The 21,661-nt window shown below is 39.0% G+C and overlaps 1 protein-coding gene across 5 annotated transcripts; it reads left to right on the forward strand.

Moving 5' to 3' along the window:
* Window positions 1–24: 24 nt before the first annotated feature.
* On the forward strand, window positions 25–20,406 carry CEP97 (centrosomal protein 97). Of its 5 annotated transcripts, none has more exons than XM_087759521.1 (13): window positions 25–163; window positions 3,540–3,682; window positions 5,018–5,176; window positions 5,582–5,683; window positions 6,266–6,379; window positions 7,285–7,451; window positions 8,705–8,869; window positions 10,535–10,668; window positions 11,196–11,949; window positions 12,993–13,068; window positions 13,786–15,039; window positions 19,901–19,977; window positions 20,356–20,406. In XM_087759521.1, exons 1-11 carry the CDS (start codon window positions 112–114, stop codon window positions 14,488–14,490), a joined length of 2,571 nt encoding a protein of 856 aa, XP_087615647.1. In that variant the 5' UTR covers window positions 25–111; the 3' UTR covers window positions 14,491–15,039; window positions 19,901–19,977; window positions 20,356–20,406. The 5 variants fall into 5 exon arrangements, with proteins under 5 accessions (XP_087615647.1, XP_087615646.1, XP_087615648.1 ...); XM_087759520.1 differs by having other exon boundaries at window positions 20,307–20,363; XM_087759522.1 differs by lacking the exons at window positions 19,901–19,977; window positions 20,356–20,406 and adding an exon at window positions 17,636–17,770 and having other exon boundaries at window positions 13,786–14,278; window positions 14,849–15,039.
* The last annotated feature ends 1,255 nt before the right edge of the window (window positions 20,407–21,661 follow it).

A 21,661-nucleotide genomic window follows, 5' to 3' on the forward strand; every position in this document is an offset into this window, starting at 1 on the left:
GGGCGGCCCCGTCTGCGGGACCTTCCGCCCCGCCGAGGATAAAAGGCACCGTTTTCCCATCACGGAGCAAGGCAGCCCCTCGGCGTCTGGCGGCGTCGGCGAGCGGGAAGCATGGCGGCGGCGGGGGTTGCGGTGCGGAGCGAGGCCGCCCCGCCGGGCGGGGGTAAGGGGAGCGCCAGTGGGCAGCCGGCCGGGTTGCGGGGGCCGGCGGGCTCCGTTTGGGTGTCCGTTGGGTGCCGCCGAGAGGCGGGGGCGCGCAGCGCACCCTGGGAGCTGTAGTGTGGAGGCGGCGCGGCGCCGGCCGCGGGCACGGGGCCCGGACTGCAAGCCCCGAAAGCCCCTGTGGCCCGGCGGTGGGTGTGCGGCGGGGGCCGCGGCTGAGGGGGGGCCGGGGCGCTCCCCCTCCTCTCGGGGGTGACGGGGTGGCTTGGCCGCTCCCAGCTTCGCTCTCCGCGCTTACGGCCGGCACCTGAGGTCCCGAAGCGGGGCTGGAAGCGGGGGGGCGAGGGGACCGGCGTCGGGACGGCTTCCCGCGCTCGGGCAGGCCGCCCTGAGGAGCGGGGGTCGCCGCCCGGCAGCGCGTTCGGCTCTGGGCATGGGCGGGGAGCGCGGAGCGGGGCTGTCCGCCCTGCTGAGACCCGGGGCCCTGGGGAGGGGTTCGCCCGCCGCCTTGCAGGAGGTAGGCCAGGAGCTGGGATAAGGCCCCTTTTCCCTACAGCGGAGGGCAGGGAGATCCGGGGGGCTGCGCCTCCTCTGGGGGTGCAGTCTCTTGCTTCCTGCAGCTGTGTCTGAAAGGACGGCGCATCTTAATAACGCGAGCCTGGCTTTGGGGGCTTAAGGATTCAGTGAGCAGGGGCCTGAACAAAAACTGTGAGCTTCTGAGGTGGGAACCTCGTTGTGTCTGTTGATGTACATACCTGCCAAACGAGTAATGAGCAACTCTGAAACTTTTTTCTGGGTGCTGAAAGCCTGTTAGGAAAATCTCGTTCCCTAACTACTATACCAATTAGTCTTTATAGTGTGAAACTGTATTAACTTTATGTATGTATGTATGTATAGTTATGTAGTTTACATTGTATACTGAGTAGTCATGCTTAAGCAAGCAAACTAAAGGACCCCACCTCATCACAAGAAGGACAACTCCCCACTGCCCTGGACAAGGACCTTTGATTCTCAGAATCTTAAAGCTGTCCACAAAGGTTAAAGGATACCACTGAACAACCGACATAACATCAATATCCTAGTCCCTCCAACACATCTGTGAAACCCTCCCATTAGCTGGTGTCATAGATAAGTATAGCAAGACTGACTCCAGGGTTATCTAGATCAGTGGAGCAGCAGGTGGATAACGATGCCATAGAAAGACAGTTGCTTTGCAAATGGTAGTGTGTGTTAAGTAGCAATTAGTCAAATCATGTTGTACCTGAACGCTATAAAGGTATAAGAACCATGTGTAAAACCACATTTGGCATGCCCCAGTTTGAATGGGACACCTCATACACATGAATAAAAGAATCACTCTTGTAATTCTATACAGTGCATCCTAGCCTCTCTCCTCAGTCAGCATGGGCCAGTTGAAAATTTTCTTAACAAGCCCTTAATGGGCAGATGGAAAACTTCTCTAGTTAGTTATGGTGACCAAGTGGTTGCAGAGATGGCTACTTAAGGGAGAAACATGCAGTGCCTTCTCTCTGAATGTGCAAAGACAGGAGTGTGACTGTTTCTGCTACTGCTGGCTTGGCCTTGCTGCTCTGCAGAGCTCTTCGACTGGCTGTGGATTTGAGAAGCAATGGAGGTGTCATAAATGTCATCAGAGATGCTTCTTAGGAAAGCATATGCTCTAGTTGACAGAATGGTAGACAAAAATGTCTCCATCCTTAGCACAACTGAACCCCAAAAGCCTGAAAACTGTAAGAATATTAATATATAGTGCATGTTAGCATAAGAACACTGTGCTGGGACATGCTGCTGAAAAAGGTAGCATTATTTTCTGAGCAGATAGTAAGAGATGAGCAAGCACTAGAATGGCATGTGTATGTAAAACACAGCAGAGGCTTAATATATAAAAATTATTATTAGCAGCTGTCACCATGGGTACCTAGTGATTCAATTTCTCTGTAGGTGGCAAATGTTTTCCCTTTAACTTTATATAGTAACAGTTTTTGCATAGAACATTTTAACTGTGTGTTCTGTTAATTAATATGCTAGCCTATTTACAATTTGCTCCTGCCCAAACATCACCTGTACTGTAGTATGGCTACATGAATGGGTCCTTTGTTCTGACCTTTCACTAGGTACTTTTCTGGAATATGTAACATTTAGCCTATCGATACAATTTGAGGACACAAGCACCAAAATCCTAAGGTGAGATGCACTGAAGGATTTGGCCAGTGAAGTCCTGGAGTGGAATCTTTGGCTCTGAATTAGAAATGTTTCCTACCCAATAAGTTAAATACTTAGGATTAGGTTTTGCAGCAGCCAAACTGCTAAAAGGAAGTATATCTTAATATATCTGATAGGAAATTTTAAAGGGAGGGTTGAATCTTAAGTTTTTCTCTTCTGATGTTTAAGCATTCAACTTCTGACAGCAGAGAGGTGTCAGTTTTGGTTTCACAGGCTGAAACCTGTGTTTTGTACCTAGATTGCCCTTGTAAAAAAAATGGTGTAGGCTAATATTATTTTTTCCTTTGAAATACACAGAGAGAGAGAGAAAGGGAAAAGAGAAAACTGCAGGCTTCTATTTAGTGGTCTAGCTTTTAGAGAACTTGTTCATGATAAGATTGTTTCTTTTCCTTAGGCCAAGGACTGTCACATGGGCATTTCAGATTTACAAATTAAGTGCCCTAATCTTCAAATATTTTAGCAGGGTGTTTGGTGGAACTCTCCAGGGAGGTGAAGTTTGTAGGTTTGCATCTGCCTCAGGTTTCCTACATTCTGATTGATGAAAGGGTTGATGCTGCTTACCCTTTCTCCAGACCCCTTCCCAGATTTTTTTTAGTGATGGATATGATTGCTGTTGTGTGTGGAGTGTGGTCCTACAGATGTGTGCTGGGCATGTTCTGCGTTTGCCTATAAGCAGGAATTTAGATGGTGCCTACACATAGATAGGTAGTTGTCAACCTACTCAAAACTTGAAATCTTTGAAGAATTTAAAAACTTAAGGGCTTTTGAAATTCTGGGGTTTGAGGATCACACCTTTAAATTTAGCTACTGAAATTTTGCTCTGCTTCCCATACCAGAGGATCTGTTACTGTCTTTCCGAGAATTGCATCAGAAGTCTTTATTAGGACGGGGCCTGGAATCCATGTCTTCCAGTAACTGGATCAGTTGTTCTCATGTGTTTGGTCTGAAGTAATCTGCTTCAGTTTTACGTGGAAAAGAAAGTTCATTTGTATTTGCAAATTAGCTGCATGCGTTATAAAACAAATGTGTTTATCTTGCTTGGCTTTTTCAGTACGTGTTCTCATATATAAAGTGTTGACTTTGGTGCTTTTTTTTTTTTCCTCCTTTTTTGTTTTTCTTCTCCCTTTTCTTCTAAGGCTTGGTAGTCAACTGGTCAGGTCAAGGATTGCAAAAACTAGGTCCGACATTACCCTGTGATGCTGATACTCACACTCTGATTCTGGACAAAAACCAGATAATTAAATTAGAACACTTGGAGAAATGCAGAAATCTGATGCAGGTCAGTGCTACTTGACTTGAATTTGCTATGAAATGATGGTACTCTGATGCTAATTAAAATACTTCTGCTTTAAGGCCGTATTATGTAATTGAAGTAAGTTAGCAGTTCCTATGTCTTCATAGGAAAATAAATGGTGGCTAACTGAAATAGAAAGCTTTGTTTTCAGTGTAGCTCTACAGTTGGTAGTGGGGGAGGCTGTTTTGCTAGTTACCTAGGTAACTAAAAATGAACTAAATAAATCCTAATGGGGAGGAGTGATAAGGACACTTAGAAAAGTCACTGATAACCCAAACTTTGATACTTGTTAGCTTTTGAATACCTGAGCTTTGTAACTGTAAAAATAATTTTGTTTTATCTTTCCTCTGTGTAATTGTAAACATGCATACATACATACAGGACTCTTCTCCCCATTTGGGTTTCATAACTCTTCACAAAGGAAGAGGATCAGTAGCCTTAATTTACAAGAAGAAGAAAAGGCACATGGATTAGTTTAAAATAGAAATAGCAAATAAAAAAATGAAGTGGGAGGGATCAATGTAGTCTTGTTAACATCAAATCATGTAGGCCCTGATGTTGCTAGTGCTTATCCTTAATTTAAATAGCAACAATCCATTTAAGTTCATGAAGGTATTAGTCATAACAATGTTAAGCATGTGCATGGTGCTTGCAAGAGTCAGAGCATTAATCCCTCTGGGGCAAAGCTGTACAAGTCCATGTTAATTATCACTGTAAGTGCCTCCAGATAGACTTGAAGTCACCTAATGGCTTCTAGAGACAAGCTAAACTGAGACAGGAGAGGTGGGGTTTGTTGGTGCAAAAAACCTTCACCAGTCTGCCAGCTTGGTGGTCATGTTATTAATGTGTATGTCTAATCAGGATTTGCCCTTTAAAAAGTCTGTGATTTACAGTCCTGTTAGCACAGGACTTTTTTGAGAATCATGTGAAATACACTTACTGCCAACATGGCAGAAGAAAAATACGATTTTACACCAGGAATGGTGCAACAATTTGCACAATGATTTGGCAACGCTGATTTTAAAACCTTATTTTCGTATGACACGATTCCTCATTCATTCTCCTTTGTTTAGCTGTTGCTAGGAGGAAGATTTCCTCTTAGGTTTGCAGAGTGAGTTGTGAAGACTGCTTTCTTTGATCAGTAATTTATTTCCTGGCTCTTGCACTTTTTTGTGTCTGTATTATTTGCTTAACAATGGAATACATAGATTGAAGTAGTTCCTGTTGGATTAGATTTTTAACCACTGAAAATAAAAGCGTATTCTCTTTATGCAATTTAATAGTTAAAACTGTTTCTTTTATTTGTGTGTTGATCTGTAGCTCTCTGTAGCCAACAATCGTTTGGTGCGAATGATGGGTGTAGCAAAACTGACTAAGCTCCGGGTGCTAAACTTGCCTCATAATAGTATTGGGTATGTGGAAGGGCTGAAGGATTTGGTGCACCTGGAATGGCTGAACTTGGCAGGAAATAACCTTAAGGTAAAGTATTTAGTCTTTTTACACTTTCCAGAACCTAGTGTTGTAGAAATTTGGAAAAAGGTCCAAAGAATTCTGAATATATTTCTGGTTTTGGGTCAAATAAATGTTGAAGATTAGTGTCTGCTGGTTTATGAGGGCAACTTCTGGACAAGAATTGTCTAGGAAAAAAAAGTTTTGATATCAAAATGTAATGAGAATTGGGAAATAGTCTCCAAAACAGGAAAAGAATTATCATCTTTAAAATGAAACTGTGTAAAAAAAAAAAAAAAAAAAAAAACCATGGGTTTTGTTTTGGGTTACTTATCCGGTGTTTCTTAGCTTTCAAAATAACTTATAATTATCAATACCTGGTTTTATTTAATGACTAAAACAGAGTTATTGTAATTGACTTCTTTATTTTTGTAGGCCATTGAACAAATCAATTCCTGTCTATCTCTTCAGCATCTTGATTTGTCAGACAATAACATCGCTCAATTAGGTGATCTCTCCAAGCTTACGTCGCTGAAGGTAGATGCTATTTTTATCTCTGGTTTTGTTACGTTCTTTGCATAAAGAAATTTGCTTTGAAAATTGCTGCCTTTTAAAGCATTCATTATTCAAACACTAGCTCTTAAAGCATTTTAATTAATCACTATAATTTCTAGAGGGAAGCATGTAAGAATTCTCCTCCTTGTTTTTCAAGTTGTAGGAACTGAGGCAGTAATTTTTCTATAACCGCTCTAATGATTTTGATAAAGATAACATGGTGAGATCTTGTTCATAGCGCTTGGTTCTCTTGTCCTATGTCATGAGTCAAGAGAAAACATAGTTTTAACTCTTTCAGCCTGAACACTGTAGAGAAAAAATGTTTGCAAATACATTTTTTGTAACTGTGCCTATAATTCAGTTCTGCATTTTAAAATTAGAAGATTTTGATCTAAAATATAAAAATTAGTTTTCCCTTGCTGGAATAAACAAAAATAATTTTGATGATACCAGAAAGCCTTAATTATAGTTCTTTTGTGTATATGTTGCAGGTATTGCCTGAACAAAAAAAATATGGGGGTTTTGATCAAACATACATTTCATCACCACATTTTTATTTTATAGACTCTGTTGCTACATGGAAATATTATAACTTCACTTCGCACTGCCCCTGTTTGCCTACCTCAGAATCTGACTGTTCTTTCTTTGGCAGAAAACGAAATCAGAGACTTAAATGAGGTAAGATACAGAAGATATATCACCTTGTCTTGAGGTAGACTGAAAGGCTGTAGCTGGATAAAAATGAAATGGGTTCCCTACTCTGACATGACCCATGTTGACAGAAGTAACTTTTAATAGTTTATATGTAATGACTATAGTTTTCACTAGCTGCACAAGCTAGGTGATACTGTTTAAAATTTATCCTTAGAAGAAACTTTGCCTTTTTTATTTTTCGTTTTTATATTTATTCAAGGATGTCAGAAGTATACTTTAAGGAGTAAATTCATAGAGCTTTTCATGATTGTCTGAAGGTTGAAAACTGAGCTGATTAACTGCTGCAGAGGGCTTCTGCAGCTGCTGTGTTTAGAACAGAGGTTTGAATTGTGCTTGTTGCAACTGAATGTTTTCGGGCCCATGTCTTATCTGTTTCTCAAACATCATATAAGATAAACAAATATTCTCCTGTGATTTTTGTCTTTATTGTTTTGTTTGTGGGGTGGTTTTTTTCTTAATATAAGTAGCAGCCAAAACTGACAGTTGGACTTCCATCTTGGAAGAAAAATCTTGTTTTGGTAATACATTTCTTCAAACAGTGTTTCTCAGCTTTTTGGCTTGCCTTTTTGTCAAAATGTCAATGCCTGTAATAGTGAACTGAATCATAGAAATACTATACCTTTCCATTATATAAAGCCCAATTCCCAGATTTTAAGAGAAGCTAATACTTTCCAAGGGCTATAGTACCTACAGGAGAATTAATGGGAAAATGGCAGTAGTTGATAGAAGGCTTTCACATTTCGAAAAGCAAACGTGACTTTCAATGTGTTTGTAATTGTGTTATGTTGTGTGGGATATCTAGCTGTAACTAGAGAAATGTGGTACATAATGGTTCTATTCAGTTAATGAATATATCTTGTTTTCTCAAGATTTCTTTCCTGGCCTCTCTTCGTCAATTGGAACAGTTGTCAATTATGAACAATCCTTGTGTGATGGCCACACCTTCTATCCCTGGCTTTGACTACAGGCCGTATATTGTCAGCTGGTGTCTCAACCTTAAAGTTCTTGACGGATATGTGATTTCTCAGAAGGAAAGGTGACATCATATCATTAAATCTCTGAAATTATGAAGTAAAGTTTGGCTAACCTGAAGTTGCATTTTTATATAACAATAAATGGAAAAGTGATAATGATCTGAAATTGTTTGCCTTGCTAATGAGATACAGGCCAGTTAACACTATTGCTTTTGCTAAATTTTTCATCTGTTACACTGGAATTATTATGTGAAATCACAAGTTTATTTACGTAGAAGTATAAAGTTAAGGTTGTTTTGTTACTCGGCTCAGTCGCACTTTTACAGAGCAAAACTGTGGTAGCAATTTATCAATGGTCTGTTATCCCTTCCAAGTTTACAGCTTCTTTGACTTTGCAGAGTGAGACAACCAGCAGATATTAAAGCTATTATCTTGGGGGAAGCTCAAATGTGCTCTTTTATAAAGGGTCTGATTTGCATATGCATTTCTAGATTTGGCATTTTTTGGTATCAATTAGTTAAATATCATTTTGCTCACGTCACTTCTTAATGTATCATTGTGGTCATTATATCACTGATATCTGTATGACAGAGATGTTTTCTTAAAGTTCTTGATATCAGAACAGTCCAAGAGTATAAATATTATCCAGTATAAAGATGTTCTAGTCCAATACATGAACACATTCCAGGACATTACTGTTTTATTTCCCAGTTAATAAAATAAAAAGCTGCTTATTTGGTCAAAGGCAAACCACTCCTGTTTCTGTTTCACCATAGCATAGCATGAGGTTACCAAAAAGCTGTCTGTAAGAATTCTAGAATTTTTTTCATGGCTAGTGGAGTTTTTGGTATTAGCAGTATTATTATATGTGAAAATATTATGTTAAATGCTCTCAGAGTGAAGAATGTTTCAATTAGAAACAGATTTTAATTGTTGAATCCTCTCAGCAAGATTTGCTATCTGTGGCTGTTCTACATGTTTGTGTGAGTTTCTTCTGTTTCTGTGAAAGCTTTGCTGATAAATTCATTCACACATATATTTTCAGTGCTCAAAGGCTACACATAGATAAAGCAGAGACTGCAGAGTGTTTCTCAGACCTTTTTTTTTTTTTTTTTAATCCATGTTTGTGTGAGGGAATAATTTATTCACTATTCTGGTAATGAAAATCCCAATTCCTCTGGGCATTGCTCATGTTCCAAGTTTTTGTTAGATTTGTACATTAGCTCTTAAGTACCAACTAGAAGAACAGTAATCAAAGGAGAGTTAGGAGGTTTGTCCATGCATTAATGGTGGCCATTTTCCCCTTTCCCAACAGTTTGAAAGCAGAATGGCTCTACAGTCAAGGTAAAGGAAGGTCATATCGACCTGGGCAGCACGTTCAGTTAGTCCAGTACTTGGCTACTGTTTGTCCTCTTATATCTACATATGGTCTCCAGACTGAAGAGGATGCCAAATTGGAAAAAATACTGAGTAAGCAAAGGTGAGAACTTCTTGTTTCTCTATTGTTAGAGAATGTAATTGAGAACATAATTATATGTCATCTTATATGTTAGATATAATAACATTTCCTATTAAGTATTTCAAAGCAGCAGTGAGGGCTGGAGGTGGGAAGAGAGTACAGCTACAGGATATATCGTAGAGGGGAATGAGAGGCAAGGCAGCAGCAGGACTGTTTTCCTGCTTGCTAGGTCATCTAGGGGCAAATTCTCTATATTTTTCAGTCTGTCCTCTATAGGATATTGAAGGTGATTTGTGTTAGGATTGTGATTAAAATAAACAACCTACCTACTGAGATTTTTTTTTTTTTTGCCATGGAGAAAGTGAGGAAAACCTCAAAAAGGAGCTTAGATTAACTTTTGCTCTAATTGTAAATGAAGACTATGGTGGTACACTGGTGTATTAGTCTCTTTTTTTTGTTGTTAGCGTGTTCTTTCTCTCTGTTTTAAAGTTAACGCTGTCCTGTGAGGGACACTGTTCCCAGTGATGCTCTTTACAATCTCTGTATCTGGCACCTTGGGTCTGTCAGCAGAGGCCTCTGTAGAGTTTGCTGTTCTGCCAGCAGTAGCCATTTTGCTAAGGTCTATGCAAGTAGATCAGGAGAGTTACTGTGGTGCACTTTCCTTCCATGAAAAAGTGAAGTAATTGGGATTAAAAGCCAGAAAACATAATAATACAGGTATCCCTAGTCCCCAGGACCTATTGACAAACTTTTTGCAGAAAGATCAGAGCAGAAGACTCAACTCAAAGGAGCAGGCTATATAAGTGGCATAGTGTGGGTAGAAAGTTGGGCAGCAAAAGTGTTGTGGTAAGCAGAAGGGCAGCATCTCATCAAAAGACTGGAAACGTGGGAGCATCTGGAAGGTGCTACTGCATACGTTGTCAGTGTAGACTGATCTTCAGGAGGAAATTATAGAAATGTTGGGGCTATTTCAGAGGAGAAGGATTCAGGAAGTTGGCTTGCAAAATGCAACTCTAAAAATCAACAAACAAAAAAAAACCTATGCCAAAAAAAAAAAACAACCTCCAAAATCCCCACCTATATATATATATTTAAGGCAGTTTGACTTTTCTGATCTCTACCTCATGATCTTTGAATTTAGCTGGGCTGAAACAATCTGTGTTTTCTCAGTTTGTAAAGGATAATTTTATGTTTGTGGCAGTGTTTGTTGTTTTGTATTAGGATTTTGTCCCTTTAGTAACAGGGATACCCTTTGCTTGATTCAGTCATTTTCAAATGTAAAAGGCACTCCCTCCATTCCTCAAACTCCTCTATGCATATAAGCATATTGTGTCCTGCAGCAGACACTTAATATCTGCATACCGTCCTTCCTTGTGTGTAGAAATACTTCATGGTTTTCGGTCTATAGTCAGAATTGCATGTTGGATTTTTTTTTTTTTGATACTTGTACACGTAATGAAGAAAAAGGGGCAGGAGGAAAGGGAACAGGAGCAGTGTGTGCAATCCCCTACTTTGTGAGTAGTCCTGTTAGTGTCTTGTAGGTGTAGGGGTCTGCATAACTAGCCTCTTGTTTTAGAATGGTTTGATCACTGTTTTCCTTTAAAGTAGTTGATAGCTTCTTTTAGATGTCTTCTGTACCAAAAGAGTTTAAAAGAAATATAAAATCTGTTGAAACTCTGTGCTTAGGCTCCACCAGAGGCAGCTGATGCATCAAAACCAAAACGAAGGACCACCTACGTCTTCTACGCCCAACAAAACACTGACGGTTACTTATGAACACAGCAGTCCAGCCCAGCCACCACAGATAGTTCTTGAAAGTGGTAAGAAGCTAATCTGCACCTGTGATCTAACCTGTGGAAATAACTTTTTTTTTTTTGAACATAGATAACTTTGTGGAGAGAATTTCAGACCAAGGCCCTGCTAATATTTTGTTCTATTGATTTTTGGAGATTTTCAACTGAAGTTATACTTTGTTTTCTAAGAATACATTCCATGCTTATTCATGTCTTGAAATGCTGGTAAGATTGTTAGGTGAAAAACACAATCCAATAAACTAAAGAGTTATTACTTTGATTGTTCCATTTGATAAAAGCTAACCCCCCCAGGGGGAGGCAGTTTGTGCAATTTACCGTACCCAGTATTTGCAAAGTTTGTGGATGTTACTGTGATAAGTAGTTATTGTCCTTATTGTTATATAGAAATAATGCTTATCATTAGTAGCATTTTAGATCTTCTTACACACCCAGGTTCTAACTATCTAAATCAAATTGTGAATCCCTATGAATTAAAAGAAGATATGTTGTTGAAATACTGTGACACTTTTGAATACGGCTTTCTGCCTGTCTAGAACCTATCATCCAGAAGAATTCTTGGGTTGGACCAAGTGCAAACGATGATCATTCCTATGCAGTAAAGAACACTTTTCTTCTTGAAAGAAGTTTTCGCAAGGAGCTATACCTTGAAGATATACAGACAGATGAAGACAAACTAAACAGCAGCCTTTTATCCTCAGAGTCTACTTTCATGCCAGTTGCTTCAGGATTGTCTCCAGTGTCTGCTACTTCAGATCTGAAGCTACATGGAATCAATTTGGGCCTAGATGATGATGATACAGGGATTCAATGTGTGAGAGATGTTAATAGAGGAGAAACAGCGAACAAGCAAGAAGCTTCATGTGCTACAAGGGAGTACTCCAACAGAGCAGTAGAAAGTGTGGAAACTCAAGAGCATATCGAAGAGAGTATGCTGTTGCCTTCTCCTGATCCAGTAACAGCTAGCCTGACTGCTAATACTAGCAGTTGTTCAGCATCCTCTGAAGACCAAGTTCTGTGTAGTCACCCCAGCACCTCAGTAGGTGCTGAATTGGGAGTTACAAGTCTCTGTCCTGACCAGATGGCGGGAGAAAGTTCCGATTCATTGGCTGTTGTTGATCAAGGCGCAGCTGAACTGCAAAGAATGACTAAAGCAGCTACCAAGCTTCAAGCCTGCTGGAGAGGATTTTACACAAGGAACTATCATCCCCGAGCCAAGGAAGTGCGGTATGAAATTCGGCTAAACAGAATGCAGGAGCACATCATTTGCTTAACTGATGAAATAGAAAAGTAAGTTGAGGTCAAGCTGTGTATTTTCAAATCTGAATGAATATAACCATTGTTCCAGGATATTTCAGAACAGGTATAAATGGGTCTTGGTGGAACTACTCACAGTAGAACCTAGCATTGGTAATATAAAACTGTGATTACAGTAGATAATCGCTTCCTGGAAGATAAGCACAGTTAGGCACATTGCTGTTCATGCTCTCGAAGTGCCTTCTATGAGTGGGTATTCTATTCCTCTGTTAGCAGGACTTGCATGTTTCACTACATAACTAAAATAGAAATTGCAAAGTGTGATATTTTTTTTTAACTTGTCTCCTGGCAATTACAGAGTCTGTAAATGAAGTGTCCATAATGAGAGTCATTCTTCTGTTACTGGTGAAAAGAAGAATTCTCTCTCTGCCTTGCATGATACAATTTTAAAATGTGATTCTGTGTTTGGTTCTTTTTATTTTTTTTTTTTTATCCTATGAATCCATGTTTGGATCAAAGTTCCTCCATTTGTAAGATATAAATTGCAGATTTAGTTAATATCTTTCAGGATCAGCCTGGGAACTGGTGGTCTGACAGGCTCTCTTCCTTTACTGTCACAAGTGGCAAAAGTTCTGTGAATCAAGTTGAGCCCTTAGTGAACCTCAGAACTCCCAATGCTTACACATCATGCCTACATCCAAGTGGTATCAGCTGGGGAGAGCATAATTTGAAATGAAGAAGCACTATTTTGGTTTTTTTTGTGCAGGAAAAAGAAGCATGTCTACTTAAACTAAACCAGAGCTCTTAATTTTAAAATGAAGGCACTTAAAGTATTAGCAAGTCAATAAATGTGCTGCAGCAAAAGGAAGCAGAATCTTAATGTAACTCTGAAAAAGAAACTTGAAGTCAGCAGCTGGATATTGATGGCAAGCCAGACTGCAGTAATGTCTTAATGTTAGGCTCTGTATCTTTCAAGAGTGCTGTTATATAAGTAGGCTTTTTATGTATTCTTGCTGATCTTGTTACCAAAATGTTGCTTATTTAAGCTGCGTAAATTTGGATGTGTGTTCTTGCAGACTAAGAAAAGAAAGAGAGGAAGACAAGGTTCAGCGGCTTGTACAGGAGGAAGCTGTCAGATTTCTTTGGAATGAGGTAAATTGTTTTAGTCCTCTTATTTTTCTGCTTACATATGAATTTGAAAGTCATTATTTCATACTGTAAATCCTGAAGAGATAGTCAACATAGTTCATTTTTTCCAGAATCTAATTGCTGTGTTGTTTGCTATACTGGTATTCTGAGATAAAAATAACATTCATAAGTATTAGTGCAATAACAGTGGTTTTGTTACAAAAGGCTAAATTGTAGTCTCGTGTGAGGAGGAGGAGAAAATGCAAGGGAAGGTAAATAAACACAGCAGAAGTGTGAAGAATGATGTGACTGCTAGATGCCCAGGGCAAATGAAATGATGTCAAGCTATGTTGCTTGTGAGCAGCTCATTTCTAAAGTAGAAAAGTTATTAATACATCTTGCAATAAGCTATTCTTCCAAAAATAAGACTGAGTTTTCTTAAGCATGGATTATTTCATAAAGGTTCACCATCATTTCTGGTTGTAAGAGCTGATTCCTTTTTCTTCAGGTGTTTGAACTGGGAGGCTTATGTGCTCTGTCAGTGTTGGGCATCTAGGTTTAAAAGACATTATTTAACAGTGGGAAGAACATGTTTTCCCTAAAGGTATAGCGAACCTTTTGTTAGTTCACTTGGTCTTAAATTTTATGCTAGAGCTTTGTTGGTGATTGCAAGAAATACTCTAGAAATCAAAGTACTTTCTTAATTGCATTTCGTAATGAAATTCTTTCTATACTTTACAGGTTAAATCCCTTCAACAATGGCAGCTTTCAGTGACACAAAATTTAGGTGCCACTTGGCAACCTGTGATCCCTTCAGCCAGTGGTTTCTGTCCATCTGAACCATCTGTTCAGTCTTCCACACTTGAGCAAGAAACTCCAGCAGATGTTAGTTCTGCTTGGTTAGTTCCAGCTAGTGATGTTCTGCAGGAAAAGTCTTTGTTGCCGTTCCCGGATTCTGGTTTTCATTCTTCCATGACTGATCAGACTCGTGCCGATGACTTGTGTAGCACTGAAAAGAGTTTAACGGAAGGAACCGAGAGCTCTCTTTCAGTGGAAACTGTCAAACAGTGTGGCAATTCTGTTTCAGCGAGTTCTTCAGATGCGGAGGATGACCGTGGGGAAAGTAAAGAGAGCTCTAGTAATGAGCAGGACAATGGACTAATACAACAGTATTTGAAATCTGTTCAGCAGCTGGAAGAGGCTGATGAAGGGACAAATTGCAATGATGAAACAGGTAGCTGGCCACAAATCACGGTTTCGGCAGAAAGCCAAGATTCTTCATCTGACACTGTCTCTGTAGATCTCCCTCAAGATACATCTTCTCCTGCCCGAGGTGAAATCAGTCAGGCACCAGAAAGCTGCAAACTGAATTCAGGAATAGTAGAAGGGAAGCAAACAGACTGCGATTCTTCATTTCAGATGCTGCATGTTGGGATAGCTGTATAGGCTCAGTTCCACAAAGGACTAGGGATTCCATTTCACTTTCCGTTCTCTTTCCTGTTTATACAAAACTTAGTTTTCATGTGTGCTGTTCCAGAGTTCGACTCATGTTACTGATTTATGTTTTAATTAGTATTTTATTGATGTTGCTGAGGACTGACACTAACTATGCTAACCTGAAATCAGCAAAGTTCTCAGTGACAGTCATTATGCACTTTATTTTCAAACATAAACCCGATATCCTAATAACTGGCTTCCATTAAATTAATTCTGAAGATTGGGGGTGTGGGGGTGGTGGTGTTTGCTGTAAATTCACTTTGGTGAATGTGTTAGTAAGGCTTTGAATTTTTTTTTTTCTAAAAAGCAGGATTGAGTTATTCCTTTGCAAAAGAAAAGGAACAATGTGGGAAGAAACGGAGTCACTATAGGCAGTGTGTGCATGTACGGATACAGCCTGAGAAAGATGAAAGCAGTTGCCTTTCAGACTTCTTTTGACTTTAACAAGAGTAGTTTGGTCAGTGTTTCAAAGATGCATTCCATGAAACCAGTGTCCAGGTCAGTGACTTCTTTTTGTCATTTACATGAAGCTGCTGGCTAAGAATTAGGTCATTTACATACGCACTGAAACAAGGACTTAACAGGAGGCAGACCTTAGGGAGCTTCAGACAAACTTTGACCTTTGTTTGCCCTGGGGTTGAATTTCCCTGCTTTCTCAGGTAAGACTCAAAGTGGAACCAGTAGCAGCCTTTACTAAATAAGAATTTCTAAAGGGCATGTGATCTGGGGACATAGTTTCCAAGACTGCACTGCTGGGTTACAGCAGCAGGCTTGGTGACACATGTTTTACCTTCACGAGGATGCTAATGTCATTTTGGGATTTGGATCTGCATGGCTTTCAAGACGTTAGCGTGTTTGATGGATCACAGCTACTTCTATCTACAGGTATAGATATTAAAAGCAAATGTCATGACTTAAAACTATTTCTTGACATCTCTGTTGGGTTTTTGTTTGTTTTTTTAATCTGTGTCCAGTATTTGACATTCTAATTGGATGTGGATAAAAAGCTGTATTTCTTCCCTGTTGGCAAATGTGCTAAATTACCTAGGCTATGCTTTCCACTTAAATGCTGGGCAAGCAATAGGGTTTGTATGTTGCCTAGCCATTGCTATTTTGGTTTTTTAGTGGAAAAAGATCAGATATCTTAGTATACTGCAGAAATAGCAAGGGAAATCTGTTTTGCCATGTGACTAGTAAAATAAAAGTTGATGTGACTTCTAGGGGTCAGTTAAGTTTGCCAATACTTCATTTTGCAATGTGCACTGGAAGGCCAGTGTTTTAATAATTTGTTAATACTAACTTCTCAGATACAGACACACATGCATATTATAATTCTCTGAATCCACAGGTTAACTTCTGGTGCTATGGTGTTGTTAAAATCAACTAATGGTGAAGTGTCTCTTATGACCATGTTACCATGTAAAATAATTTAATGTCTGTAAAAGCTTTGGTTGGTTGTCTGCTTTAGGTTTTGAGCTGAAATTTACCACTACTCAGGAGTTTGGCATGAGGCCAGTATCTGCTTGAGGCCTCAAAACAGCCTTTATTTAGAACATAAGTGTTGTATTGGCCTTGTACCAGCCATCTGCCCAGCGGTGACGTTCACCTTGGAAGAATAAAGCTTGCCTCTGTGCATGGAGTAGCCATCATCTTTCTCCCCACCCCCCCCAAAAAATAAATTCTAGGGCACTAACCTCTCAGAAGAGCTGTCACTGCAGTCAGGTTGACATTTGACTGTGCCTTGTGTACATGACAGCCATTTTTAAAAACAAAAACAAACCCAATTAAGGTGGTAGATTCTTAATGTGCTATCTTTCTAACCCAGTCTAGTTACAGCATGTTTGTAGCATAACCATGTTCATAATTAGATCTTAGAGCATGAGTGTGCTTGGGTATTGAAAGTGGTACAGGTGCATTAATGTATCACAGCACCTAATGAACTGTGCAAAAAAAGTGTGCAGGCTACATGATCATACCCTTGTCCTCTGAAGGTTCTCAACTTGCATTTAAATCTGCCATGCTTGGAGATCTCCACAGTTCATAGGATTTGGCTCTTTGACTGTTAATCTGTTATAAAAAAAAAAAATATGTAAACCTTTAAAGAGACTTTCTTTGGGTTTTGAGAGAGGAATTATTTGTGTCTGTGAAACAGTTGTTGGACCTTACACTCTGGAGACAGTGGTTAGGTAAGTTCTCTTTTGTGGCAAGTGCTGTATTAGCATATGCAAGACCTGGGAGGAACTAGACCACTGTCTGGATAAAGTGAAGACACTAAGGGACCATATATACTTTGCTATTTTGTATTATTGTCACTTTTGCTGCAGAATTAGAAAAAGGAGAAAGAACTTTAATTTTGGAGGTGTCAAAGGGGGAAGACGGTGAAACTTGATTTTTTTTCATGGAAGCCCTAGATGTTTCTTGACATTTCCTCTGTTATTAGGGCTTGTAAACACAAACACAAGACGACTTATTTTTAACTAATGCCTAGGTCAACTGTTGGCTTTTTTAACCTGTATAGCCAAAACTGATTTTATGAAGGTACAACAAAGTGTGTACCAACATATAATCAGCTTTATCTTATTCTCTTGAGGAAGCTGTGAAATATGAATTTTTTTTTTTTCTGATGTTCTGGAAAGTATTTTGCATGTGTAGAAGACGAGTTGCCTAAATACACAGAAATGATAAAGAATGAAGAAGTTCTGGATTAGTTTTTACAGGGTTAAATGTAATTAGTTTGTGTATACACAAAATATTTTCATCCTGACCATTAAAATACATATAGAAAAAGACGTAATGGGGGATAGAGTGGAAAAATGAGGAATCAAACTGGATGTGTACTTAAAAATGACTTCCTTCAGTCTGTTTTGAGCTCTCAAAGAATCATGATATAGAAATATCATAGTTTAGTATATGGCTTAACGTGTACTCTTCTTTGTATAAGTTTTCTTAATCTATGTATGTAATAGTCTTTTACCTGGATAAGGATGCACAGCTCCCTTTGGAGATGATGGAAATTTCATAAAGGAATCAGAAGGCCTAATATATGAAAATCCATGTCTGAAATTTTCCTGTACTCGTATTGTATGTCTTTCAGCATTTTCCTTTTGCAAGGCTTCATGTTCACCAGAAGAATGGACTTTGTAGAAGGAAAGATTGTCTGTTCTATTTTGTCCTCCAGTGCTGATGGAAGAGATTACTCATGGTTGTTTGTTTGTCAGGCAATGTTGTCAGCTCTGCTGTGAGTACAGTTTAAGTGCTTTTCAATTTGCTTCAGAAAAAGCTAAATATAGCTCAGACTAACGATTTAAACTGTGCCACGTAAGTAGTTTTGCCCCAAATGAGGTGTTTGGCCCATACAATCCTCTTTCAGCTAGTCTATGGCAGAAACTACTCTTTGCCTGTTCTTCTGAAGGTAGGAACAAAGGGGAAGGTGGAAATGCGTTTATCTCTGTTTTCAGGTTTAATCTGTGATGGTAACGCCAACTCTTCTATGATTGCTATTTCAGTTTTCTCCCAATTATTTTTATAGTTTACAAATTTCAATCTTTCATGTAATCAAGAATGCATTTTTTTTCTACTGTATGTAATACTTGATAGACACTGTTCCAGATGGTATCTGGAAAGGTAGAAGAATATCATGAAAGCAGTCCTGTCCACATTCTACATTTCCAGTTTTTTTTAAGGTGTTTGGATTGTATTGATTCCTCTCTGTTAGATATAACTTCTTTACAGAAGAAAAACACAAGGCAATGCCTTGTTAATGACAGTAAGTAAACTTCTGTTTCTGCTTTCTTCCATGAACTGAGCTTAATGGTCACAACTCTTTAAGTACCTAAAACTATCATTTAAATGAATGGCAGATTCAGCTGCTGAATGAATGCAGCAACTCTAATGTTTGGTTTTTTTTTGTGGTGACTATTCCTGTGTGGTGCTATTTTGTAAACAAAGTATGTGTGGCAACGATGGAATTTTTAAAAGGTACTGAACATTGGCCTAACTCTCTGCTTTCATTTCCTTAAAAGAAGCAGGGTCATGCTTAAGTTGAGTCCTTGTGAACTGGCTGTCTAAATTGGGATTTTATCATATTTACATCTCTACAAGTGTTCTTACACCACAAAGCAAGAAGGCATTAAGACTGAAAATTTTATTTTGTTGCTTCTAAAACACAAATATCTTTCAGCAAATACTTGAGAAAGTCCTTGTTAAACTAAATTGCAGAAGCCTAACAGTTTATAGTTAAGTTCCTTAAACAACCATAGGTTATGTTTGCATGCGGTGATCTAAATAATGTACTTAGCAGCCAGTCTGTATATAAAAACCAAGTTTGGGTTTTTTCTGAATAATGTTGTATGTCGTTGAGCTTGCAAATTGTTTCTGGTTTTTATGAATTTGTATATATTGTCTGGAGATCTCCAATCTTAATTTCTACTTGTAGCAGGTTATTTGAAAAACAGAAATGAAAGATACCTTCCTTTGAGACTACCTGGGTACTTTCTACTGGACTTGAAGTTACAGTGTGTCTCACAGATACACTTTTCCCTGAGAGGATAGAATTGTAGCATTTAGTGGAGACTGACTGAATGACAATAAAATGTAAAAACCGGTCAGTTCCCCTGCTTTTTTTTAGCTAGTGGAAAAGACTTTTTTTTCCCTGTTGTATTAACTTATCTTTTTTTTTTTTTTTTTTTTTTTTCCTTGAGGACTGTGCCACCCAAATAAGTAAGCATCAAGTATTCATGAAGTCTTTCAAAAAGTCGTCTTTGATAGTTACAGGTGTTTTCCCAGTTTGGCTTTCTAGGACAAGTTACTGAAAAGCACTTGCTTTCTATATGCCTGCCAAGAAGTTGGGACTTTCTGTCTATTTTTAAATGCTTTCTTTATGTCAGTAATGGAAAAAGCACAGGATCCTTTACTTGCAAAAATATAAACCAGTATTTATCAGGAAAGGTGCTTTATCTTTTGGAAAGTGCCACGCCAAATTTTATTGTGTAAGATCTCTCAATAAGAAACTTATTTTCTGGCTTCGTTACATTTATAAGTGTATGGGCCAAATGCACTTGTAGCATAATTCTACTGAACTAAATTTTGTTGAGTCTTTCGCAGTAGTATTCTACCTCTAAACTAGAATCTGAAAAAATAACAATTAGGCATTGATTTGTCTTTCTACTTCTCACTATTTTCTGTGAAGAATTGTGGGTGGATAAATTGGTACAGTTCATATATTTTCTATAAGTGTTTACATTTCTGGATTTATTGTTTCTTAAATATTTTTGTTTGTACCTCTGAGTTTTGAATTTTAAATAAATGATTTGTACGTTTATTGAAAATGTTAATTTGTGCTTGATCTTGACTCTTACAGCTAATAGTCATTGTCTTACCATTGGAGGGCTCTTTTGGAGATAAGAGGTTTAGAAATCACAAAACAGTGATGACAAGGTAAGCATTAGCATTCGTGACTTGGTACAGCTGAGGCATCTAATGGCCCACTGTTTCAGTGCTGAATATAGTAAGAATGTGTAGGGTACTTGAAATTTATACACCAGTTGATTAGCAGATGCCGCTAAAATTGGTATTCGTGACTTGCAGTCCTTTGTTTCTATCACTGGCCCACTCTTTCATGTTCTTAATTCCCTACTGTGTTTAAATTAAAAGATGTGGCAGTATTCTGTACAGAGCTTTCTAGAAAGAGAATTAAGGCTGTGGGCTTATCAAGAGAAATACAATTGCAAAACATGTTGTTACCTCTCCTATTTTGGTTTGGTCAGATTCCTGCTGTGTGCTTAAATAGATGAAGACGAATTAAACATCTTTCAGGCTTTAACAGACAAACAGTCCAGGAGCTCAGACATACATAGAAGTCGCGTTTTACTGCGGGACAGAAGTCGCGTTTTACTGCGGGACAGAAGTCGCGTTTTACTGCGGGACAGAAGTCGCGTTTTACTGCGGGACAGAAGTCGCGTTTTACTGCGGGACAGAAGTCGCGTTTTACTGCGGGACAGAAGTCGCGTTTTACTGCGGGACAGTCGTCGCGTTTTACTGCGGGACAGTCGTCGCGTTTTACTGCGGGACAGTCGTCGCGTTTTACTGCGGGACAGTCGTCGCGTTTTACTGCGGGACAGTCGTCGCGTTTTACTGCGGGACAGTCGTCGCGTTTTACTGCGGGACAGTCGTCGCGTTTTACTGCGGGACAGTCGTCGCGTTTTACTGCGGGACAGTCGTCGCGTTTTACTGCGGGACAGTCGTCGCGTTTTACTGCGGGACAGTCATCCCAAAGGTAAAAAAAACAACCAAACAAAAAAAATCCAAAAATAACTTCGTTTTGCTTAACTCTCATTTCACACATGGAGGTTAGCAGGCATTTTTTAACTCTTTGTTATGCGCTTCCACTTCATTACACTGAAGAAATTAGCTGAGGTTTTTAAATGAGACTCTTCTTCTTCTATGAAGATGTTTGAAAGACAGAAATAGCCATAGCTGAAGTCACTTTGCTTTAGTGAAGTCTAAAAAAGAGCAGAGCAGTGCTGTTTTCTCTTGGAGTAGAGTTAAGACCCTAAAGCTGCACTATTAAGTTTAAATGCTGTATATTGTAGGGATAGTAATCATAACACTTCAGGAGCTCAGGCTGTCCCTGTTTTTAATTCATGTTTGTAGTAAGATCAGATGTTAAAATCTTTGGCTAGAGTTGGAAAATAAAGGGGTAAATATATCTAGTGGACGGACCCAATTTTGTTCAAAGGGAGTAGTTACTTTGAATTTTATGGGCTGAAATCCCGACATATGCTAGTAACTGAGTTTATTTTGTGTATGACCGTGGTTTGAAAAATTCCTGTTAATTCTCTATAACATTATGCCCAGATGGTATGTGAGGTATTTTTCACCTTCACTCAGGTGTTACAGTGTGAAAACTAATCTTTCTCTACTGTGTTGATATAGTTGCAAAAGCACAAAGCATTATGTCTAGGTATAGTTTGCATCAGTGCATCACTCATTTCAAGCCATAATACTGCATTTGTGAAGGATCTGTGGCAATACAGTGCATCAATTTGGGGTATAGGTAGAAGGAAGGATTACTTTGGCCTACGTGGGACAGCACGTAGAGATCTCTTCAGATCTTAATACG

This window comes from Nipponia nippon, unplaced genomic scaffold (genome assembly GCF_047370975.1).
Source record: "Nipponia nippon isolate SJK-2023a ecotype South Korea unplaced genomic scaffold, ASM4737097v1 scaffold_2, whole genome shotgun sequence".
Classification (NCBI taxonomy): Eukaryota; Metazoa; Chordata; class Aves; order Pelecaniformes; family Threskiornithidae; genus Nipponia; species Nipponia nippon.